This window comes from Anarrhichthys ocellatus, unplaced genomic scaffold, assembly GCF_004355925.1.
Source record: "Anarrhichthys ocellatus isolate YVR2014 unplaced genomic scaffold, GSC_Weel_1.0 scaffold45, whole genome shotgun sequence".
In the NCBI taxonomy this organism is placed as follows: Eukaryota; Metazoa; Chordata; class Actinopteri; order Perciformes; family Anarhichadidae; genus Anarrhichthys; species Anarrhichthys ocellatus.
The window spans coordinates 2,335,528-2,359,945 of record NW_022280075.1 but is presented as its reverse complement, the minus strand read 5'-3'; the positions used below and the strand labels follow the sequence as shown (position 1 = coordinate 2,359,945).

The following is a 24,418-nucleotide window of genomic DNA, read 5'->3' as shown; positions in this document are numbered from 1 at the left end:
TATATATGTATGTATATATGTATATATATGTATGTATATATGTATATGTGTGTATGTATATATGTATATGTATATATAGCCTAACATCACAAATATGCCTCAAGGGGCTTAACATTTTGCTTTCACTTCAATTTCTCTGTCTTAGTCCATCACAGTCACTCATTATCAATTATAAATGATTGTGAACCAATGTTTAATCCCTAGATTATACTTCTCATTTCAGTTATGACTTGTTAAGTACAGAGTGTTAATTTGTGACAAGTAACCCAAGAAGCGGGTAAGTTGTCACGCTGTGCATGCTAAATTGTTACATTATATTTTTCAATAAATAGCAACATGTAAAGCAGAGGCTTTCCACACTCGGTATGCATTTAAAAGTCTGAATCATTTAGATAGATATTCGAATACAAATAAAAATACGTTTGTAAGTTAATAAATAAACAAAGAGGCTTCCATGGGCAAGATAGAATAAGATACACGGAGACCAAACCACACTCTTTCTAGAAAAAGTGTAAATGAATAACAAATGACATTTTTCCGTTCCAATTCAAAACTTAATGCAACATGAATGAACCAAACTGACGAGCTCACCGTTGTTTAAATGCTGCCACTGACATTTCCAACATTGCCTAATCTGAGTCATCAACAGAGAAAACATTCTGACACAAATTAACTGTGAAGTCTGGAGCACAAGCCTCGTGTGCCCATTTCCTGCATCTGATATACTTTCAACCAAATGATCACAATGTGATGATTTGCCCTGAAAGCACTGAGACAACTTGCCCCTGAGTGACGTTGTGTGCTATTGCTAGCTATGCCACAAGATAGCTCTCGTACAGCACTTTGGTTTGGATATCAAAATGTCTTCTTCTCTATTCTGTGCAAAATGAATATAATTAAACTTGAATACTTATCAAAGTTTTATCACATAAATAATGCAGTTTTTTAAAAAGAAAAAGAAAATTGCTCTCACGTCAGATTACAGTGATTTACACTGCATGTCAAGAGCAAAATGAACACACTTCAGAATGGTGAATGAGCACATGCAACTAATTTACTGTAGATTGCGCCCTCAGGTGTACAGCATACAACACCCTCTGTCCTTTGAGACACGTTTCAGATGTGGAAAAAACAACTCCCAATAGCCCTGTAATGGGGATAAATGGAAAGAGCCTCACGAAGAGCAACAGAAGAGGGATTCCCCACATATGATGGATAGATGTAATAGATGTTGTGTGTACACAATAACCAACTAAATATAATTACAGTATAGATACTCCATATGACAAAAATGACGTAGAATTTGGAATGGATCTGGAAGGATGTGGGCAGCTTCCAGGTGTCAAGCCATGTGACTTCCTCTCCTCTCCACCCCCTCATGCAGAATTGCACCGAATCATGTTTCTGTCATGTCGCATACAGCGAATTAGTATTTGAGTGCTCGGAGAAAAAAAGACCACATCATTTGCTGTAGCTTCTACACCAAAAAGACAAAAAAAAAGGCCTCACTGTGCGTGACCAGGGAAAAGCTTTAAATCTGTAGCAGCAGCAGGAAAATGTGCAGTTAGCACAAGTAGTATCCAAAATACAGCTGTAGGAGAGCGGATCAGTAAAGAGAGAGGCTGCACTGTGCTGTGTTACATGAAATGTACTGTAAGAAAAAGTACGTGGGCGTTACACAGGAGCTACAGAAGAGTGCAAGCTGGGAATGAAGAAAAAATGTCTGTGGACTTTTGAGTAAGGCCAACCTCAAAATCCCTCCTCTTATATACCGCGGCTATTTTATGGCTGTGTCCCAAATTGTGGGCAGCCTCTGAAGCGTAATCCACACTGGCACGGAGTCTACTTTTTGTCCATTGCATTTTTAATATTCGTCAGTTTGGTAAAGTCAGTTTGTCAGCCTGCTCTAAGGTTCGGATCAGTGCTTCATTAGTGTTGAAACGCCTCTGACATCTCCAGTCTGGTGTGAATGCGAGGTACAGTCTATAAAAGTGTGCCTCCTCCCCAAACGAGATGGTCGAACCTCACAGATGTTACACACAGTGCACTCCTCATATCGACTCATGGAGTCAAAAATGTCCAATTATATCACCAAGTGGATGCCGGCAAACGGTCAACAACAAATAGTAAACTCGGTGTCCATGTACAGTACGGAGTTAATGGTAAAAGCATCCACATAACTTCCATTTATCTCCAATAAACCGATTGATTAGTGACATATCTGCAGCTACCAAGCTAAGAAGATGTTAAACATACGGTATGTGTATGTATATAAATAAATACTTGAGTAATTACAAATATTCAACTAACTGAAAGGACAGTACAAATATCACACATTTCTTTTCTTTTTTTAACCCATTTGAATTATTCAACGAAACTGAATTTCTTCAATAGCATTTTCAAGTAATCACACATCTTATTAGTCATATCTTTGCGTCACTAGATGGCTGTCAGGTGCTGTTTGTTTGACAGACATATTGCATTGCTGGGCTAACTCTTCGAAAGAACACCTTCGTCATCAGTTGTTTGTCACCTGTCGTTGCCCCAGAGGAGTAAACCTGCTTCGCCCTGCATGAGTCAGGAGATGATGGTGAGATATCCCCTCACTGCCTTTTATCACGCTGTTCTGCAGCTGCCTGACTCAACATAATATCCACACGACTCGCAACACTTTTAAAAGGGTTGAGTCGGGATGCACAGTAGCCCTACAAGAGTTTTCCCACCTGCACTCCTTGTTTTTCTTCAGTTGGAGCATTGTGTGCACTTATCAAAGAGGTGAATGCCTCACGTGAAGAACATCTTCGATACTTACATGATTTCAGTTCGGTAAGTTGGAGCCGGACTTGCTCACCTGTGAAATGAGCCCCGTTTTTAAGGAAAGAATTAAAGTGTCCGGATCCATTACAGATTTTATAATCTGCCAGAAACACACCAAGCAGTTAAGCTGACTGATCTTGCTGAAATTCATATACCATTTGATGTGCCATAAAAAGTATTGATAAATGAGTCATAACCCTTTAAGAAGTCGTACATAAAACATCGATAAACATTACATACTGTAGACAGATGAACAGATATATGTAACACTTTGTCAATTGTTAATATTTGGTTTGTAAACTGTCTATAAAGATTACCTGGATAGCTTTCATAAAGTTGGATCTGATGTTTATAATACCTCATTAAATGGTTAATAAAGAAAGTAAAGCATATATATATATAGATTATTCAGATAGATATTTGATACTTTGTCAATGATTAACGATTGGTTTCTAGTCCATCTGTCTCTGTAATGTTTATAGATGTTTTACCAACAATTTCCTAAAGGTTTACGAATCATATCAAACACTTAATATGGTACAAAGGATGTCATAATGTATGGAACAATACACTGTTATACTGTGATCAGAATGTGATTATCATCTCTTATCAGCTGATAAAATATATCATTTATAAACTAATTATTTTCATATTAAACTAATGATAAAATAACAACCAATTATAGCATTATCAATGAGAAGTAAACATTATTGATTACGATTTCATTTTTTGCTAACAGGGAAATAACTATTAATTAAAGTGTAATTAACTATCCGTTACCTATTTATTGACGATGGTTATTATGAAGTGCTTTCCTCTGAACTTGTTCAATATTTGTGAGTTGCAGACAGGTTGACGCTCAAAGGAGACACTAATGAATCTTGATATGGTAGAGGACAGAAGGATGCTGCAGTGCCCTCTACCTCCCTCCCCTGTTCTCTAATTCTCTCTCTCTCTCTCTCTCTCTCTCTCTAATTCTCTCTCTCTCTCTAATTCTCTCTCTCTCTCTCTCTCTCTCTCTCTCTCTCTCTCTCTCTCTCTCTCTCTCTCCCCTTCACCGCCCCATTCGACCCGGGTAAAAGCTCTCAGCTCACTTTTGTTTATCTGGCAAGTGATGTCGAAGCACCACCCCCCCCCCACCCCTCTTCTCAAAGCTCTCCCGCTCTGTCTTTCTTCCCTGAAAGATATTTCCAAATGAGTGAGCCCAGACCACAGCTGCCTCTCTGACGCATTAATCACTTGGCTGCCGCCCCCTCCACTCTTACGTACACACTGCGCTCACAGACACACACACACACACACACACTCTAACTCATGGATAACCTGGTTTGACTCGCACAAGTAAAGGCATGCACCGCCACTGTGTAGTCTAAGCACATGTCAAAGCACACAATTTGAGCAGGTAGAGAGAGAGAGAACTCCGCAGGATGATACACGCTCACACGAAGCATCCGCCCACCACTCAAGTGATCTTGACTCTTTATACTACACCAACTCCCCCCCCTCTCCATCCAGCCATGGCTCCCACATGACCCTCCATTTTCCTCATTAGCGACACCAGCCAGCAGCCACATTCCATCCGTCCCTCCCTCCTACCCTTCCTGCCTCCCTCGCCGCTCCTCTGTTTACTTCTCGATCTCTTTATTTGAATCCGGGCACAATACCTCCCCTCTGTCTCCTCTGAGCAAAGAGGCGGGAGGACAGTGAGGTGGAGAGGGGAAGAGAAGGGAGGAAAGCCTGCTTTAGATGCTAATTTGTAGGAGATCATATGTAAAGTGATGCACCTGGTTTATGTAACTGCCCTGTTGAGTGGAGTATATATATATATATATATATATATATATATATATATATGTGCATTATTGCAGCTGTAAGTGTTTCTGGAGAGAGGGAGAGAGAGAGAGAGAGAGCGAGAGACTTCCCTTCCCTGTGCACTTCCCTAACATCTGATATTCAAATATACCTCAGGCGAGCTAGATTTGGTGAATGCCAAATTCGAAAGGCGATCGCTGTCTAATACGTAAATGCCGACACACAGACGGGGAGACGGTGTTCGACACAACATAGTATCTTCGGTGTTCTATCCCCCAAAAGGGGTGCGACCGTGACGTTTTGCGTGGTAAGCGTCTGTGCCAGTCTGATGTGTGCAGATTTTGATGCCCAACAGACTCCTCATGTATGGCTGAGTCTCTCCGATGTTTCCTCTAACAGAGAAAACAAATGCCGAAACTATAGCTGCAGATTGCGAGCCATTCATGGAGCCCTCTGCTGTCATCTTGATGCGCACTGCTCTTTCAACGGTCAACCTAGCTCAAGCAGCAGGAAAACCATGTTAAACAAAACATGAATCATAGCAGAGTATTTTTACATACCTAAAACTTGTCTGAAGGGGAACTGAAAACTTCACTTTAAACTATTTTGACCAGTCAAAATGGTCAGAATTTTTCAAAAGAATTGTGGTGGATGAAATAAAATAACCCATCAAGGTTTTCTGATCGGCTTTTCAAGTTGAACTTGAAGATCGCTCTGTGCCGTGAGTGGACGGAGATGATAGCTGACTTACTTTCCGGAGTGGTATACTGTATGTGGAGCTGTTCCTAGAGGACCACTGTATTCGGTATCATCTAGTGGTGACATTGCGGATTGACACCAACCTCTCCGCTCATGGGTATTGGAGTAATTCAGTGGCCTTCACGTAACGAAAAAACGTCAAATGCTTTGAGAGATAAATGAGAGATATGAAGGTTCATCCTAAACTAACGACAACTAAACAAAATTGTTGTTTCATGTGCTTATGCACTCATGAAAACATATTTATTTTCTACCAATAGATCCCGGAAATCATAAACACTAGCCCTTTAAAGTGCAGCTAATTTATGTTAAGAGTCACCAGTGAAATGATCATGACATTTACCCACTGTATCAGGAGACTTCATGCAAAGCTTTCTGAGCTGCAGTTGTGCTTTCTGTATTTCAAACAGCATGTGCTCTAGATGTTAAGTGGCTTTTGGTGAGCCAGAGAGCATGTAAACGAATATCAAGCTTAAGCAGCATCAGCTGACATTTCATGGAAAATATAACACACTAAAATACATTAGTTGGAGATCACATCGATTTCTCTGAATATTTGTGTATCCCAATGGATGAATCTCAAATGTATTCTGGACCCTTGACCTCTCATTCATCTAGTGCCACTAGGATGTAATTTCTTCTTTAAAAAAATATAAGTGGCCGTTTGTTGTGAACCGAGCACATTCAAGTTCCCAAGGTGATGAACCTTAACCTGGTTCTAAACATCTGAATCCACTCTCTCATCTCCAATTTGCTCCTTGAATCAAGTGAGTCCAGCATTTTTTCATCAAAGCTTTATATGCAAGATTAAGAACAGGGGCATCTTATTAGATGATAGGAAAATGTACAGCTTTACTTAGTCCACTTACAGAAATATTAAATCAAGATTTTTCTTATTTCTCGGGTTGCAAAATGTTAACTGCTTCTATTAAAGGTTATATGTAGACTGGAAATGACTGTGGCAGGACAGATATAGGTCACTCACTTCTAGTTGGCGAGGGTAAAAGAAAACAACACGATCCCCTAAAATGCAGAAATTGGCTACCTGAGACGTTACCTCTTTGGAGCCCTAGTTTGCTGTTGAATGCGTCCAATAGTTGAGAGTTGTCAGTTGTAGTGAACATTGCAGCCTCTAGGGAACGCTAGCGAGGCGCTTTAACTTTAGTTTAGATGTAATCTGTGTTGAATTCCTCCTAGCATCCATTCAGTTAAATTTTTGGAACAACACTCTGAAATCAATTTTGGAACAGCTGTCGCATATTTATCAATAATTACTCTATAATCGCCTTTCTTTCTTCTCCAAAGACTAATTTACATTATAGTAACACTGGACTTAACTGACATGCTTATTTTGACTCCAGGCATTGCAGCTTCCCGTATCTAATGAGATTATTTCTATGAAGCAGCAATGCTTGAAATACATTTTTGTACAACTTGCAGTACCTGCTCTTAAATAGCTGCAAGATTGGCTGGAGAAAACAAAACAAACATGCAGCATAAAGTGGTTAGACATATGGTTTAACATACAAATGAATAGATGAATGGGATTGCTGGTTTTCCATATTTTATTTCATATTATTATAAACAAACCAAAACATTGCAGCACACTGACAGCCATGAAATCCTCCTCCTTTTATATTTACTGGCATTGTCGAAATTTGCTTTGCACCCATTAGGCCCAGCGAGAGATAAAGGCTTTTTGTGCAGTATACAGCAGCAGTGGTAGCACAAAAGCCACTTACATGCTCGCTGCAAGCATGTAACACCCTATAAAGCTCTTCACACCCTGTTCTTACATAATGTGTCACAAATCCACCGAGCATTGGTGGGAGAGGTACAGTGTGTGTGTGTGTCTAGGGGTGGGGTTTCTGGAATAGAGCTGTGGGAAGTATTTAGTATCATTGCTGTTGCTTTAATAAATGTTAGTTACAACAGTGCAAAGTTATTATATTTAAAGTCAAACAATTAGCCGGACTTTAGGTGTGGCAATGTCGGTTAGCTGGGCCACCGCTTCGGTCCAAACTGTAATATCTCCACAACTATGATGCTGCATTATTTTTGAGGCTATGAGGTCTCAAGTTCTATTTGTGGCAGAGAGAATATACATTTTGAGCTGCTATGATATAACTACCATAACGGTGTTCCATCTGGACCTCTAGGCGCTGTGTATTTCTATGACACTTTTAAGCAGTTTATTAGCAATTCAGTCAGATGCATTATCTTACATTTGAAGGAATCTCAGAGGGGGGTTTCTGCAACCACCAGCTTTAGCTTTGGTCTATTATGGATTATGTGGTTGAATAATGCAATGTCAGACTAGAAAAGAGGATATTGGCACTAAAAAAAGAATCTTCATTACAACTTTAGCGCAACAAACATTGGCAGATGTTTGATGGATGTGTAGCTTATTTCAAAAGATGACTCTTTGAAGGTGCTTCACATGTATTATTGAATATAGTGGAAAGAGTCATTTGTTAATTCACTCCCTTGAAGTCTCAATTCCTTCATGTCAGAGGGTTACAGAAGCACACTGCTGCCACCACGGGAAAAGATGTATTCACAATTGTACATATTAATCATTATAAGTAAAAAATGGTTTTATATTAAAAAAAACTCATAAAGACACATTTTAGAAAAAAACCTTGGATTGTGAATTGGTTTATGTTTAACTGGGCACTGGAACACATCAAACAAACCCTTTAAAACCTAAAGGCCACGCCAATGTGAAAATGTTCAATCACCTCTGTAATGGCTCCATTGTTGTCAGCATTAATTCACTCTGCTCAGGATTATGAATTTGAAAAAAAAAAAAAAATGCAGCTGTTTATTTTCAGTTAATGACAAAATGCTAAACAGTCATTGTATGATGCATTGTAATGTGCCCCCACCAGGGCTCTATAAAACCATTCACTGCTCAGTAAAACTCCTCAACACATTATAAAATCCACAAAAATCAATAATGGAACAATACAAATTTGTGAGCACCTCTGTAGTTACTCAACAAAACTTATAAATCGTTAACAGGTAAAAGCTGCAGCAAAACAAAGTAATGGAGAACAGATGAAATGCTTCGTTGAGTTCTGCAGTTATGTGCACCATTTGCACACACAAATGTAAGCTGCAATGTCTTATCTTTGGACTCTGAATGAATCTTTTTTATTTTTATAGCAACACATAAAACATGTAAGTTTCTTTTAAGACACACATAGCTATTCATCTGGTTATAATCTCATTTTGGAGAACACTCTTGGCAGAGCCGGGTAGCCTTTGACAGTACTAGCATGCTATGTCTCTGCTGTATGTTACAACAAGCCACTAGAGACACAGTCAGAAACGTATTGTGGAGTCTGGTCACGAAACTGACCAATGGGATCCTATACCACAAATTCTGTGTGTCATATTTCTGAGCTTCCTTCTGAACAGTCCACACACACACACACAGTTGAAATGATCTGTCTCCTTCAAATCCTCAACGAGAGGGATTCTGCTGTTTGAAGTGGTCAGGCCATACAAGGATCTTGACCTTTTCTCGGCTGCCTCTAGCTGTCACAGCATTCACATGGCAAGCAGCTTGTTTCAAGGGTTGTTCTGTTCTTAGAGACCGTAGTTGACGTTGACAGGTTCCAGTCGTCTAAGGCATCAAACTAATTTTAAAAAGCAAGTCATGGATTTCTGCTTTGGTTTACACGTAGGATAATTGTTGTGCATTTCATCTCGGGTCTTCTAGTGCTAGGTCTGGCCATTGGTTCTCTCAGTTATAATATTAGAAGTGCTGAGATCTGAGAACACGGCAACAAAACTACGACAAGCTCGGTTGGTCAAAGATAAACCAGGAAGTTGTTCCGTGAACCGTCTCACGTGCAAGTCTCACCTTCAACTCGTCAAATACAGCAGCTTGGTCACTGCCCCTCGATATTTGATTCCGATGCACGGAGGCACCCTTTAGCGTCTGTCTAGTTGTGTGTGTGTAAGCATGTCTCCTCGTGTTTAGACACAACTATAACTGTATAATTTAAAAACCACAATCACAAGCAGCAGTCACGAGCTGGCTGCGAAGGTCCGTCGAGCACGATCCTTTTCTAACCCCTGAGAATGTGTTTAAACGGTGATGGATGTTTACAATAGATCATTTGAGTGATCATTTTACCGTTCACTTTTGTTTTTTCTTGCAAATAACTTTGACAAAGCTGCTGTTTTGTTGTATAATTTGATCGCCTGACCGCTCGTGTTTGTTGTCCTGTTGGACATATTTTTAGCAATGTGAGCACAGTTTCCAGATCAACTGCATCATTACGTTGCATGGCCTGTAGCCATTATTGTGGAAAAGAATCCTCCTGGTATTTAATAATGCTGTACTTGCAGACTTGTCCAGAAAGATCACTCAGGAATCAACTATTTGCAGTCAACACAGAGACACACAATCAGACTTGCTCAAACACATCCGTGAAATCATGCAATCAGACCGGACTGACGCCAATCAGACATTGGTAAAACCACAGTCACTCTCACACACACACACCCGTACACACATAGACACTCTGGCAAAGATTTGTTTGTATGTCAGCAGGAGCCATAACATCAAAAGAGGAGAAAATGATTGTATGCTGTTCAATGCACTCCTTGAAATGTCAAAATTAAATTAATGTCTCTCGATTGGTTGTGAAGATCATAAGCGGTGCACGCAAATGTTAAGTACAACAATCAAAGAAACACTATACTACATAAGATTACAGAATGTTGCATCATGTTTTTGATTGAGACCGTATGAATAAATGTATGTCTACCAGTAGAACTTATAAAAAATGCAATACTAGTGCTATTACCACTAATAACACCACAGGGAGACACATTGACAGACTGATGCCCAGATTAATATTTATTAATATTTTCAGCAACCCCTTTATCCTGTGAGTGAGTGATTTGTGATCAACAAAACAAAATCTACAAATAAAATTGATGTCAGTTCGACAGTGGGTTTGATTTCCTGATGGAAATCTTTGTCACTGTCATGGTGGCCATCTGTGTGACCTAACTTATTATGCATACATTTTTTATTGAATCAAATGGGAGCATGGCGCTGTTAGCCGAGGCAAATGGAACATGGCGTTTCTTTCCTTCCATTTCAGCCTTAGTGAATTTGGGCCTCAGGCTAGCTTTGTACGGTACGGTGTAGAGTGTCATTGTCTGACAACTTTAATCTGGGATTTGCTGCTTCCACTTTTTCATATGGATGGCCAAAGGCTGAAATCCCTCCCTCCCTTTAAGTGCCACAGGACAAATATGTTACTGGCCATTGTTAAAATAAGTTGGAAATACCAAAGAGGCATGACACCGGCTAAAACTTAAAAAGTACACTTTGTCAATTTTAACCATATCTATTTGTATTTGTCAAGAAATACCTTTAAAGGCCCAAAGCATTAAATTGCTCAATATTTGCCTCATTTGAAAACTACATTTACAACCACAAATCCAGCACTTGGGAAAATTGATAGCAAGAAACACACCTATTTTATATTTTTGTTTCTATATTCAAGAACAATTTATATTTTGTTAGCTATACTACTGAGAGTTTAAGCATTACTGGACATTATTTTTACAATTTTCTTCCCGTTTTTTAGACATCCATCCATCCATCCATCCATTTTCCTCCGCTTATCCGGGGTCGGGTCGCGGTGGCAACAGGCCAAGCAGGCTGACCCAGACTTCCCTCTCACCGGCAACATGTTCCAGCTCATTCTGGGGGATCCCGAGGCGTTCCCAGGCCAGCTGGGAGATGTAATCCCTCCAGCGTGTTCTGGGTCTTCCCCGGGGTCTCTTCCCAGTTGGACGTGCCTGGAAAACCTCCAGTGGGAGGCGTCCAGGAGGCATCCTAATTAGATGCCCGAACCACCTCAGCTGACTCCTTTCGACGCGAAGGAGTAGCGGCTCGACTCCAAGCTCCCTCCTGATGACCGAGCTCCTTACCCTATCTCTAAGGCTGAGCCCGGCCACCCTACGGAGGAAGCTCATTTCGGCCGCTTGTAGCCGCGACCTTGTCCTTTCGGTCACGACCCAGAGTTCGTGACCATAGGTGAGGGTAGGAACGTAGACCGAGTGGTAAATTGAGAGCTTTGCCTTCCGGCTCAGCTCTCAATTTACCAAGACGGTCCGGTGCAGCGCCTGCTTTACTGCTGCAGCCGCACCGATCCGTCTGTCGATCTCCCGCTCCATCTTACCCTCACTCGTGAACAAGACCCTGAGATACTTGAACTCCTTCGCTTGAGGTAGGCACTCCGTCCCCACCTGGAGGGAGCAATCCACCGGTTTCCGGCAGAGCACCATGGCCTCAGATTTGGAGGTGCTAACTCTCATCCCCGCCGCTTCACACTCGGCTGCAAATCGCCCCAGTGAATGCTGGAGGTCACGATCCGAGGAGGCTAACAGGACCACATCATCTGCAAACAGCAGAGAGGCGATCCTGAGATCCTGTCCGTGAAAGTCACGAACAGGACCGTTGGCCCAGGGGTCTCCCGAAGCAGCTGACAGGTACCGGCAGGCCAGAAGGGCTGCAGCTGCGGTGGTCGTGAATGCATGGGAGGAGTTCGGGGAGGCCATGGAGAAGGACTTTCGGTTGGCCTCAAGGAGGTTCTGGCAAACCATCCGACGACTCAGGAAGGGAAAGCAGGGCTTACCCCAGGCTGTTCTCAGCAGGGGGGGGGGAACTGCTGACCCGGACAGGGGACATCGTCGGGCGGTGGAAAGAGCACTTTGAGGAACTCCTAAACCCGACCAACATGTCCTCTGCAGAGGAGGCAGTGCCTGAAGATCTAGGGGGAGGCTCACCCATATCCCTGGCAGAGGCCGCTGAGGTAGTCAAAAAGCTCCTCGGTGGCAAGGCGCCGGGGGTGGATGAGATCTGCCCTGAGATGCTGAAAGCGCTGGACATAGTTGGGCTGTCCTGGCTGACACGCCTCTTCAATGTCGCATGGGGGCCGGGATCAGTGCCCATGGACTGGCAGACCGGGGTGGTGGTTCCCATTTTCAAAAAGGGGGACCGGAGAGTGTGCTCGAATTACCGGGGTATCACACTACTCAGCCTCCCGGGGAAGGCTTATGCCAGGGTGCTGGAAAGGAGGCTCCGACCGTTTGTCGAACCTCAGATTCAAGAGGAGCAATGCGGATTCCGTCCCGGCCGTGGAACAGTGGACCAGCTCTTTACCCTCGCAAGACTACTGGAGGGGTTCTGGGAGTTTGCCCAACCAGTCTACATGTGCTTTGTGGACTTGGAGAAGGCTTTCGACTGGGTCCCTCGGGGGTTCTGGTGGGGGGTGCTGCGGGAGTATGGGGTGCCGGACCCATTACAACGGGCGATCCGGTCTTTGTATGACTGCAGTAGGAGCTGTGTCCGCATTCTCGGCAATAAGTCAGACACGTTCCCGGTGGTTGTTGGCCTCCGTTAGGGCTGCACTTTGTTTTTTAGACATCATGTACTTTATTATGTTTAGATTTAGATTTAGAGTCACTTCAAAACTACCATTTTGTAGAATCCAGGAAAGCACTTGGAGTGTATTTCAACAGTTTTTAAAAGTCCCTGCAAGCTGGGTCATGATTCTATTGACGGACTAACAGTTCCTTCATATTTACTCTCTCATGTTATTCCAAAATGAACAATGACGAGTCTGGATGTGAAAACTCATGTAAAGTGTGCTTTGGAAAAAGGTTTTGTCATTGTCAGTGAACAATAACTCTCCAGCAATTAGGCTATTCCATAATCACATCATATTTCCCCGCAGCTGCTCTGGTTTTGTCTGTTTGAATTGGAGGCCAATAAGGCATGGACATATTCCTGTTCTTCACCACACGGTTTAGAGTTTCCTGGTCTAGATTGATGCAGAGTATAGTAATATGTCCACCCTCGAGGTAGTATATTGCTTGGGAGATTGGAAAGATGTGCACTTCAAAGCTTTGCTGAATGAGTGACAGAGCTCTTCCGTGGGGACCCTGACTTATTGGCATTGAAATACTGTACACCAGATGTTCTACTTCCCTCAACCGTTTCCTCAGACTAATGTTCAACTGTCAGTCGCTTCATCTGTCCAGTGGACAAATGGATGGTGATAGTCCCTTCGTGTGTGTGTAAATGCAGAAGCTCGTTTATGACGAGAAAAGGCAAATTGAACATTTGGAGAAAATGCACTAAGACTAGCAATTGTACAATACTCCCACCAACATCTCTGATGTGTCATTATCATGTCTATTTCAGTAATATGAGTTTATCTTCTACTGTTCTCATACCGATGTGCAGCACTGTCAGCTGCGACTAAATGTGTCTCAGTGAAAGCTTCAATGTGAGTGTTTTGTTTGAAGGGAGTGTATTGTTCGTTTTGTCCCCCTGCCCCTCAGTTGGTAAACTTGATGCACCAACACTTGTCACACGTCTCGATGGGCTGTCTCTCACGAAACGGCTTATAAGCAGCTTCCATAAAGCCCTCACAGGTTTTCCAAGAAGCACACAGGGAATGCCGCCATTTGCATTTAAAAAACGTCGACACAGAGCTTCACCTTGTGTTTGTCAGTTTTCTGGCGCTCATGAAATATTCATTCTGTCATCACAAAGAAATATTTGGACATTATTTTGAATCGAGAACTATATTTATATGATCGTGGTTGTGACAGTTTGCTATGTCGAGAACATGTCAATAGCATATCGGATCATTGAAGGTACCCGGTGTAGTTTACTTGTTTCTCAGTGAAACATAATGTTCGTCCTCGTGCACACGAAGTACAAATAATGACCATAAACAGCACAAATTTTTTGATCACGATCATTATCCACAAGTTAAATTACCCTTATCATGTTCAGTCTACAGTATGAAGTATAATTTGATAAAACAAAATTGCGTAATTACCAATAATTGTTTATATTCTTACCTAATAATTATGTACAGCTTTAATTCTGCAGTCATTTTATTTTATTATGTTTACACTACCTCATAATAAAAGAAGTAAGAAATGTACTAAAACATGTGAAACCAGTGGTTTGGCCCTTTAAGGCAAAACCTGTTTGTGAGGAAAGGTTGCCTGATAACAAACTGTCCAGTTACAAGCTTTGGCCCTTGTTTTTTTGTTTTTCTTTGTTTTTTAAAGTGACATTCCAAACTCACCTCCAGCTCAAGACTTTCATGCCAAAAATAATGTCAAAAAAGCTTTGGGTTGCAGCTTCAAACAGCCTTCGCCGTGCACAATGTAAGAAGTGCTTTTCCTGCAGCACCTCTGACAGTGTCCTAGCTGACCGCCGCGGTACATGGTTGTTGTTGTTGGCCATTAATTAGTGTAAAGCCCACCGCCTCCCCGTACCATCTTTCAGCGTGTCACAGTTGTTTATTTAGCACAACAGGAACAATTAGGCAGCTGACATGGCAGCCGCCACTTGAAGTCCGTCGGACTACCTCCCCTGACTTAACACACAACTTAGCAGACACATTGCAGCACCCTGCTGCTGCCTTGTAACCTTCAGAGGATGCCTTGAAACGCATTCTCCAGTATGTTAGCGTATTATCATAACCAGATGCCCACCTTACCGCCCACCTCGGCACATGTTTGAAAAATGAGGCTCGGTCTTGAATATTAAAGATGGCGAGGTTCATTTATTTAGGGCTGTGTTCGGGCCACCAAGGGATGCTCATTTGAATCTCGTTTGTAAAGCTGTCTATCCTTATCTGTCAGCATCAGAGGATGCAATTTCTCTCTTCCCACCTCATCCTCCTTGTCTACTAAATGGCAGGGATATTTAGAGGTGCTTGACAACTGAGGCATGCAAATTAGCAGTTGATGTTTCCTGCATTTTAGTTTTGTTTTTTTTCCTTTCTTTTTTAGTTTCTTTCACTTCTCACCCCCCCCTACCGCCCCTGAGTCGGTCCTTTTAGCCTCTGTGAGAAGATGTTATTTGTGATGCTATTTTTGTAGCTATGTAGGAGGAGAGTGTTAGGGGGGATTACAAAGACTTTATCCATAAGTTTTCTCTTAACCTCAATTGCAAGCTTGGCAGTGTTTATATGATCTGGTTTAACGTTGGCAGTCCACAATTACATTTATGTAACCCTTTATCTCAAAATGAATGAAAAGTAATTCACGAGAACACCCAACTCCATTTGTACATCGTAGCCTCATATTGAACCACCTGTTTGTAATAGCTGTAATATCTATGAGGTGGAATGCTGGTACAATGTAGTGCTTTTCCAAATTAACACTGATAAAAAGCAGTGGAGGGAAAGCAGTGAATGTATTTACCTTTTACTGACTGGGTCACAGATTACACAATATCAGGCTGGAAATGTTTCAATCTGGCATGCGTGTTGCCTCGCACGGCAGCTGGGTTGCTGCTCTATCATGTGAGAATCGCGGGATCACAAATCACACGAAAATCCATCTTGTCAAGCTGGAAGTGATGCGCTCGTGCCTGAACCAACGCCGGTCGCGTAGATGCTGCAATAGCATCAGTCATATCAGAACTGGGAGAGTATTTTTTCATTGAAAGAAGAGTAAAAAAACATCACTAAAGGCTTTTCTAGATGCAAGAGACGATTTCGCTCTTCTTCGATCATATGGTTCGTGGATCTGATGGGTTGAATGTAACCCATTATTAACGGTGACCGACAGATGGTTCATCCAATCACATGCCAAGAATTTTGTGGAAACAGTTTTCCAATGACGTCTTCTTGCATGGTTCTGTGTAACAAACCATCTGACGCATCAGGTTAGCATACGTGGGGTGTCAGAAACAAATGTGTCATTTTATCTTATATAATGTGTCAGAGTGGAAAACAAGCCAAGCTGTGTCCGGGACGCCTCACGAGGCCCTAATGGTTATCTTTTATTCTGCCTCCTTTTGGCTACGGTAGTTTGATAACATCTACGACAAGCTTGCTGACAGACCTAATCCTTTGGACATCATGAAAAAGCCAAGCAGGTGCTCAGTTTAATTGCTTCCCCTTTTAGTCTGACGTGTGTCTCGGCGGACACGGAAAGACCACGGAAAATCACAAATGTCTCGTAGTCCAATCTTGGCAAGTTGTAGGAGTTTGTTCAATACAAGGCTAGTTAAAAGTAATATAAGTTAATGTGTTAATATGTATTCTATAAGTGATTCTGTGTTTCTAATTGTCTGCTCTGTCAGTCGGATGTCATTTTGGTGCTGCGTGTGTTTCTTTTAATAAGATGTGGACAAGCTGCTGGACAGGACAGTCTTATTAGTACACCTGCAGAGTGTTCTCCTGCATGACCACCTGCACCTTTTTCCAGTATTGTTGTCTAATGTGTTCTACAGTATTGTTTCTGTTACTGAGTAGCAGAAACATTTCAAATACACTCACTTGGTATCCAAAATTGCTGATTTGACGTTTCACTTTGACTGCCTGCTTGTGTTTCGCCATGGTGCCATGTGTCTGTGTGCATGTGTGCTGCATCTCAGTATGAAATATATTGCGCTGGGGACTGATAACTAGCAGCCACCGCTGGCAACCTGCCAGGTGTTTGTTTTGTTGCAATCATTTAAAATAAACCAAAGCCACTCAAGGCTTGCCATCAATGGCAACAATGGATGCAACGCCAAAGCAAAGTCTGAGATGTTATTACTGTAGTTTTTCAAATCAAAGTAGCACAGAGCTAGAAAGAATCCATTTTTCATTCTACAGGTAGAGATACTGTTTGTGAAACAATGAAGTGTAGCAATCTGAGTTGCAGCTGATGACCGACGAAGGCCGTGAACGATTTTTCTCAGCCCACAGGCCTGTTGACCTTCTCTGGTCACTCGGTTCTCTTTATTTCCCGTGGTCATGCATTAAAGGGTTTTGGTCCACCACTTGCTGCAGGTTACCAAAGCCAATTAAATGGTATAATAAACCAAAACACTTACTAAAGAAAGGAGAACATAAGGCACATCTATACAACAAACTGTTCTAGAGCATTGTCTGCAGTGCTTGTGTTCTATTGTTGCATAGTAGCACATGACGGCATTTCTTATTTTTAATCATTTTTAATGTCCAGCTCAGGTAAAAATAGATAGACTATAGGCCTTCCTCACAGCATAGATTTTGACTTGGGTGTTACTGATAACACTAACTATAGCTCTGTTCATTTCAACTGTTGAAATTGAACATGAGCCAACATGCAGATACCAGGAACCTGCAAGCAAAGCAGCTAAATGGAATTCGGCAACAATTCATTTCATTACTTACACCTGTGCTTTTCCCTACTGTGACAAGTCAAAATGTCTTAAGGTCTGTCCTTACTCGGTAGGTTTTCACTCCGCTTTCCTTTAATCCCATGTGTGCTAATCATTTCTGTTCACGCCTCCCTCCTGGTTGCCATTAACACACCTGAAAGTCATTGTAATGATGTGCGTTGTGGGAATTTAAACCCTTAAAAGGACTTGTCCTTTTAAGGGTTTCTCTAACTTTTTTTGCATTTGTCGATACACCTGTGTTCCTGTCTTTTTCTTTTCCAGATGGGTTTCAGAACCTGGTGACAGACAACGTGTCGGTGGTGGAGGGCGAGATGGCCATCATCAGCTGTCGAGTGAAGAACAATGACGAGTCCGTTATCCAGCTGCTCAACCCCAACAGGCAGACGATTTACTTCAGAAACATGAGACGTGAGTGTTATGCAATCTTTACTTAAGGGCTGTTGTTGTGTACTGTTGTTGGGGAACAATCATCTTGTTTTGACCGGATGAAAACAGCCATTAATGTGCATGTTTCATTCAAAGCCGTCACTAATGCAGCCAATTTCAATTTTAATTATTTCCTCCTTCATGTTGCAACTGAGAGACTGGAACAAAATGAGATACCAACATGAACAGGCTGATGGGACTATTGCTGTTATGCTGTTTCCCATGCGTGGTTTTGATTCATGGTCAGTTTGTTCAGAACACAAGGTCAGGGTTCAAAATGCAACGTAAATACTGTATATATGTAGGCAGTTAAGGCTTAATTAGCTATCTGGTGTGGTCCACAAACGCAGGTGACGTCCCCTTGACTACTTCGCTTCTTTTATACAGTCGATGCTACCTATGCTAGTCTCCTCAGCAAACCTTGCCATCACAATGTTAACATCAGAGCGAGATTTGATAAACGGGTCAGACTACACTGTCCCAGGAGGGGATCCTCCCACACCAAGGGGCCACCCCAGAGCCGCCGAGTTGAATCCCTCAGTCTGACTGCTGTTGAGAAGTGTAAAAAAATGTTGGTTCATTACAGAAGTGTGACGGGCCATTGTGAAACTAAGAGAAACACTGCCTCGGACGAAGTCAGACAAAATCACCTGTTTACCATTTTGTAGATTCGATGGAGTTACGAGATTTAGTCCCAGGTTCTTTTTTAATACTTTTAATTTGTTAAATTTCCCTCGTATATGACAATATATGGCAAAAAGATAACAGTTGCAGTCTTAAAAGACTTAACATTGCCTATAAAGTATGCCCAGGTTTCACTAAACATTCCAGATTATCCTCCTGCACTTGATATACAGTACAGTTGTATCGGTTTAGGAAAACATCATAGATCATCTAAGGGGTTATTATGAGGCTGTCAGAGGATAAAGTAGGCTGTAACGGGTAGTAGACACTGTCCGCTGCAAGTGAGAAATCATTCCGCGCTGCCATGTCTTTATGTGATTGATATGGAATGTGTTTAATTATAGTCTGAAGCAGTTTGATGTGATCAGATGACATGGAAATCAATCCCAGTGAGGCATTTATTTATGTCAGTTCCACTGGTTCATTTTGCAGGCAGTCATAAAATTAGACATTTGACACATCATTTGCATTTGGTAAAAATTTCGTCAAGCCGCAGTTTGACGACAAATCTCATGAATTAGGAAAAACATGATAAACTGTGTAGTTTAACCAAATCATGTGAATGGAGCCGGCAGTAAAGCTGTAAAACATTGATTAATATTCTCTTACATTACTTGCACTTCTTCCAGGGAGCTACATTAAGTTTGACCCACATGTCTGCTGTAGGATTAATACAGAATGAGGTTAATATAATCTACCAAACATGGTTCGCTTTCAGCATGTCTGCTTTAATAAAAGCAGCTCATATCCCTAAACATTTAATGACCTGTTGTGTTTATTCTTATCCTGCCCAATTATAATGTCACAGCTCTAATTAGCTGTATTCAGTTGGACACTCTGTGCCCTGTCTGGCCAGCTTTCGGGTTTTTTAATTATGTTTTTTGAGCCCCTGAGTTTAGAATGTTGAGTATAAAATATAGTCGACCTCTGTAACTATATACCAGTAGTATTATGTTGTAAGTTCAAAATGTACAAAGATCAGCCCCGATGATTAATTATTGGCTTTTACAGTAATGGATTTCATAGTGCTCTGAGCAGGTTGTATCCCAGCACTGTTCATATACAAGTAATTAGCATTAGCAAATACGGTTTTGATATAACAAGGTCCTGTTTATAGTACATTTTTTGTATACGTTGACTTGTTTATTGAGCTAAGACTTCAGCTGTGTGCACAAATGTAACGTACATAGAATCATGACATAGTTCTTTCAACATTTGGATCCATAAGAGACTTCCTGGCCCCCTGTGAGCCAGGTGTCAGGCCCTCCTGCACACTCACCACCCCTCCTTAGTCATGTTCACTGCCTAACAAACACACCCTCTACATATTATACAAGGGCACACTCGCAAAAAGGCTTCGTGCGTATGCTAAACCAAGCTCTGTATTTATCCGCTGTTGTGCAGAGCCGCAGTGAGCCGACTCCCACAAGCTGGCTGTCAAGGGCAAGGTGTTTTTTCTTTGATGGGGGGGCTCCTTGATCTCCTGTGATCCCTCCCAGGCATCTTCGCCGCAGCTGCACTGCTTCATTATGACATGGCATCCACCAGGCAGCCTCCAAACAACATGGCCCCTTTCAAAATATCACATCTGCCATCTCCGTCTGAATCCACAGTGGTGGATTATATTTGTGAGATGGAGAGCAAGAGAGGGTAAAGAGACAGAAAGGAATGAGTGCTTTGAAACCGGCTGCAGGTACATTCACAGAATAAACCTTAATATTGGTCACCATACTGTTACACTTCATATCCACTCAGAGTGGTCCGGATTTTACCCCCGTTGCGTAAAAAGCCTTAAGAGAGTATTTATACAGAGTGGTAGTGCTACCTTTACTTTAGTAAAAGATCTGAGTACTTCTTCCACTACTACAAAAAAAGTATGAGAACAGTGGGTCACATTGTTCAACTCACACGAAGCAGCAGCAGCTAACTTCTGTGACAAGAAAAACGAATGATGCTTTTAATATGTATTGTTGTTATCACTATTTTTAGTAACCAGAGTATGCAGAGATGGTGACGTTTCCAAGACACAATGACCTGTTCAACATGTGAAGACTGTTGCTAGAGGTAGTAAACACCCAGCTGGAATGTTGCAGCTCTAACTGCCATATGTTTTTATTTTTTTTCTTTCCCAATGTAAGACACAATCCTTCAACAGCTAATGTTATGTCCCTGAGATGACCTATTTTAGTTCATTTGCATGGCTTTCATTATTAAATTCAACACTATAAGCAAGGAGCGCTGTGACACAACACACTTTCTAAATGATCACAAATTTGACCAAATCTCCACCACGTCTTCAGCTAACCAACCAGCATCACTCCTCTAACACTTACTTCACATATGCGTAACTGTTGTGGCTTTGTAGCATGAATAAGGTTGATGAACACAGATGCATATAGTAATACTGCAGCATTTAGAGACTGCTAACAAATCTAATTTATATTTACTAAATACACATGCGGAAACCTCTGACCTCACTCAACAAAGCAAAATATATTTTTCTTGAAATACATGGTTGCTTGTATAATAAAAGACTACTAGGAGCACTTGAGCAGTGACACACAAACACTGGCCTTGTTCTCCTGTGGAGGAGGGAAAGATCGCAGCTTCTGTAGCAGTGGGTGATCTGTCCACAGAAGGCCAGCAAGGATCAGGGTGAAAGGCTTTGTGTGAAAACAACTTAATAAGGCAGCTTGGAAGGAAAAAGTGTGTATTATACAGTATAACATATTTCTACATGAAGGACACGATGGGACCCACAGAAGCAAAGAGACTGAATGATTATTATTTTAATGAATAGATTTAATAGCAATTGAGCTAACTGTGATTAATGACATTACTTAAATATATATATCTAAATATTTAAGTTTATATATATATATAATATATATATATATCCTGATGGGTACAAAGACTGCCCCATTGAAAATGAATAGTGATTGAAGTGCCGTGGTGGTTTTGTTACACAATCAGGATATGCATGTTGAATCAGTAATAGGCAGCAGTTTCTCACTGTGTATCCTTGACAATCAAATACGGTGTTCTACATCCACGCCAAGTGAAAAGTACCACACATTGGCCTTAATGTCATGTCATCACTCATACCAATTGCATGTTGCTCTTTCCGGTTTGGCGACCACAAATTCTAACAAGAAGTAACAGTTGGGTCATCTTCACGCTTGAAAGGTTTCTGGTATGTTAATGTCAAGTGGAAACAGCAGGAGGGAGTCCAACCGGAACAAGATGGCTGAGATAGTCTTTCAACTCACTCTTGGCTTTCGAGTGTTTCAAGTAGCTCTGCTGGTTGTGCGTCTGTCTTTAAATATGAGAACACTTTTGTGGGATTTATGGCTGGGTTAAAAGGATAGTTCTGGTGTTTTGAAGTGGTGTATAAGTACCTGGGTCGCGTTTCTGGTCACCCGAAAAAGTGTTCTGTGGGATAGAATTACAGTTTTATTCAATCGAATCTTGTGCCTTTGGCGAAAGCATAGACAAAGGCTTTAGTTCTCTGCTTGAAATAGCTTTCTCATGGAAAGGTAAACCAGCAATTTATTTTGTAAACATAGCTAAGGTTAATCTGATATCGATTTTTTTTTTTTTTTAGGTGGGCCTTTCTTTTGGGTGGCTGAGATACAATTAACGGTTGTGCAACATGTTTTTGTCCATGTGAGGAGTCAGAGTGGAAAGTCTGACATTTAAGTTGGCCATTTTGAATGGCATTGCGTTTCATGTGAACACAAGAGATTGTATACTTGAAGATTGTGCCAAATGTAAAAGCATTGCGTGTAGCCTTTTGAAAAAAAAGTGTGGTTTAGAACTGCAATCTGAATCTGAAGCAGGACATTTGCTTGTGTTTCAGCAGAATTGGCTCAGGGATTTGGTGCAAAATCACTGTTGTGGGCATTGTGTCTCAAGTACCAGTATTAGTGTGTAAACAATTGAGAAACACTGTGATGGGATGCATCTCAAGGATCTAAAACTGAACTAAATGGAGCTGATTTAAATATACACAATATCAACATAATGCTTCAGCAATATTTTAATGAAAATGACAATACAGAAGTGCAGAAGGACTGATTAAATAAAAAAGATGACGTGACTGATGTGAGACAGAAAATAACTCAAACAATGGAAATTACTAAAAGGAGCATAAGAACAGGGAGTACTCTGATTACAGTCAGCTGTGCCAAAGAGAGAAAAGCCCCTGAGTCTTAACTGCTGAAGCAATGCTAAATGTCCCCATACTTTGGGTTTAGGTGGTGACTACACAGTGATTTGGAAGCCTGGACTTCACCTAGAGTGGGGAGGAGGGTTTCTTGTACGAATGTAATTACCCCCGGCCCACCTCGTCTCACCCATTGTGACACCCAGTGAAAAAAACTTTGATGTGCTCCTCTCAAAAACTAGCAGCAGCCACTAATCACAATTGATTGCAGACACTTAGGCGAGGTACACTTATCATCGCCTGCTCTCTCTGGATGGGAGCATCCTCGGCTGAAGCCGGGAGAAGAGATGATTCAAATGAAATGCAGAGAATGAAAGAAAGAATCAAGAGAGGGGGGAAAAACAAGCAAGATGAGTATAAAGTCATACAGTCCGCACAGGTGAAATAGGGGCGAAAGAGCCATTAGAGGATGTATTGATCCCAACTCTCTCATGTCTTCAAGTTTATTTTCACCAGAAAACTCATCCACTCTAATTTTATCTTCACTGCTACATTTCAATGATGAGATCATGGCAGCTTGATGGATTTTATTCATGATAACTTCAAAACATGAAATATGTATTTATCTCCATTCAAGGTGACCATGTAGGCCATGCCAGAACTGAGAAAGTAGTAGAGTAAGTGTTGAACAGGTTCTAATGCAGAGCATCATCTAGTTGTATTAGCCGTCGTTTTTGTCGTGGCCATAGATTTGTGAGGACGATTCTAGTGATCAGACAACTTTGCCCTTTAATGTAAATGGTCTGGCAATGGAAAATTACCATATTATATGGTTGATAATCAATAAATGGCAAATTCAGTTTTGACTTTTCAGTAAAAAAAATCCGACTCAGAAAATCCTGTTTTCCACCCGATAGTTACCCAAGCTGAGAGGAGACTCGTCAGAAAAACTCAATGCTATTTGTTATTCGATCAAACACTTAAAAAGCATCTTTTTATCTTGAGAAACAACCTCCTTCCCTTTCTTCGTGTCAGTTATGACTGTGAGATATTATGATTCCCAGCTTCTCCTGTAAACATGTGAAAGTGTCCTTGAGCAAGACACTGAAACAAACTCAAATTGTCAGTGATGAGCTGGCCAGTGCTTTGCACACCAGCTCTGCTGCCATCGGAGTGTGTTTGTGTGTGTGCGTGTGTGTGTGTGTGTGTGTGTGTGTGTGTGTGTGTGCTTGTGTGGGTGGGTGGGTGAACAAGAGGCTTTGGAAAGCACTTTGTCCTTCTCAGGTTGGGAAGTGCCATCTATACGCATCCCATTTAGTATTTAAGTGCTGACTGGTAATATGAGATGGGACGTGATTCCATGACCACAGGGTCTAATGCAAACATTAAAAGATTGGGTTTCATTTTTTCATATGTATCCTAATACAATGATCACATGCCATACGCATGCTGAAAGAGTCGTTGGTCACTGATGTCATTCCTCCTCTCCGTACCGGCCGCAAAGCTATAAGTGCCAACAATGTAAAAGTTGA

General features: G+C 41.5%; 1 protein-coding gene across 4 annotated transcripts in view; it reads left to right on the top strand.

The window, feature by feature from the left end:
• Window positions 1-24,418, top strand: part of cadm1a (cell adhesion molecule 1a) — a 380,582-nt gene that overhangs the window by 286,185 nt on the left and 69,979 nt on the right. For all 4 annotated transcript variants that reach the window (XM_031868998.1, XM_031868997.1, XM_031868996.1 and 1 more), the window contains exon 3: window positions 17,873-18,019. In XM_031868998.1, coding sequence (XP_031724858.1) covers window positions 17,873-18,019 — 147 coding nt within the window. The remainder of the gene's footprint in view (window positions 1-17,872; window positions 18,020-24,418) is intronic.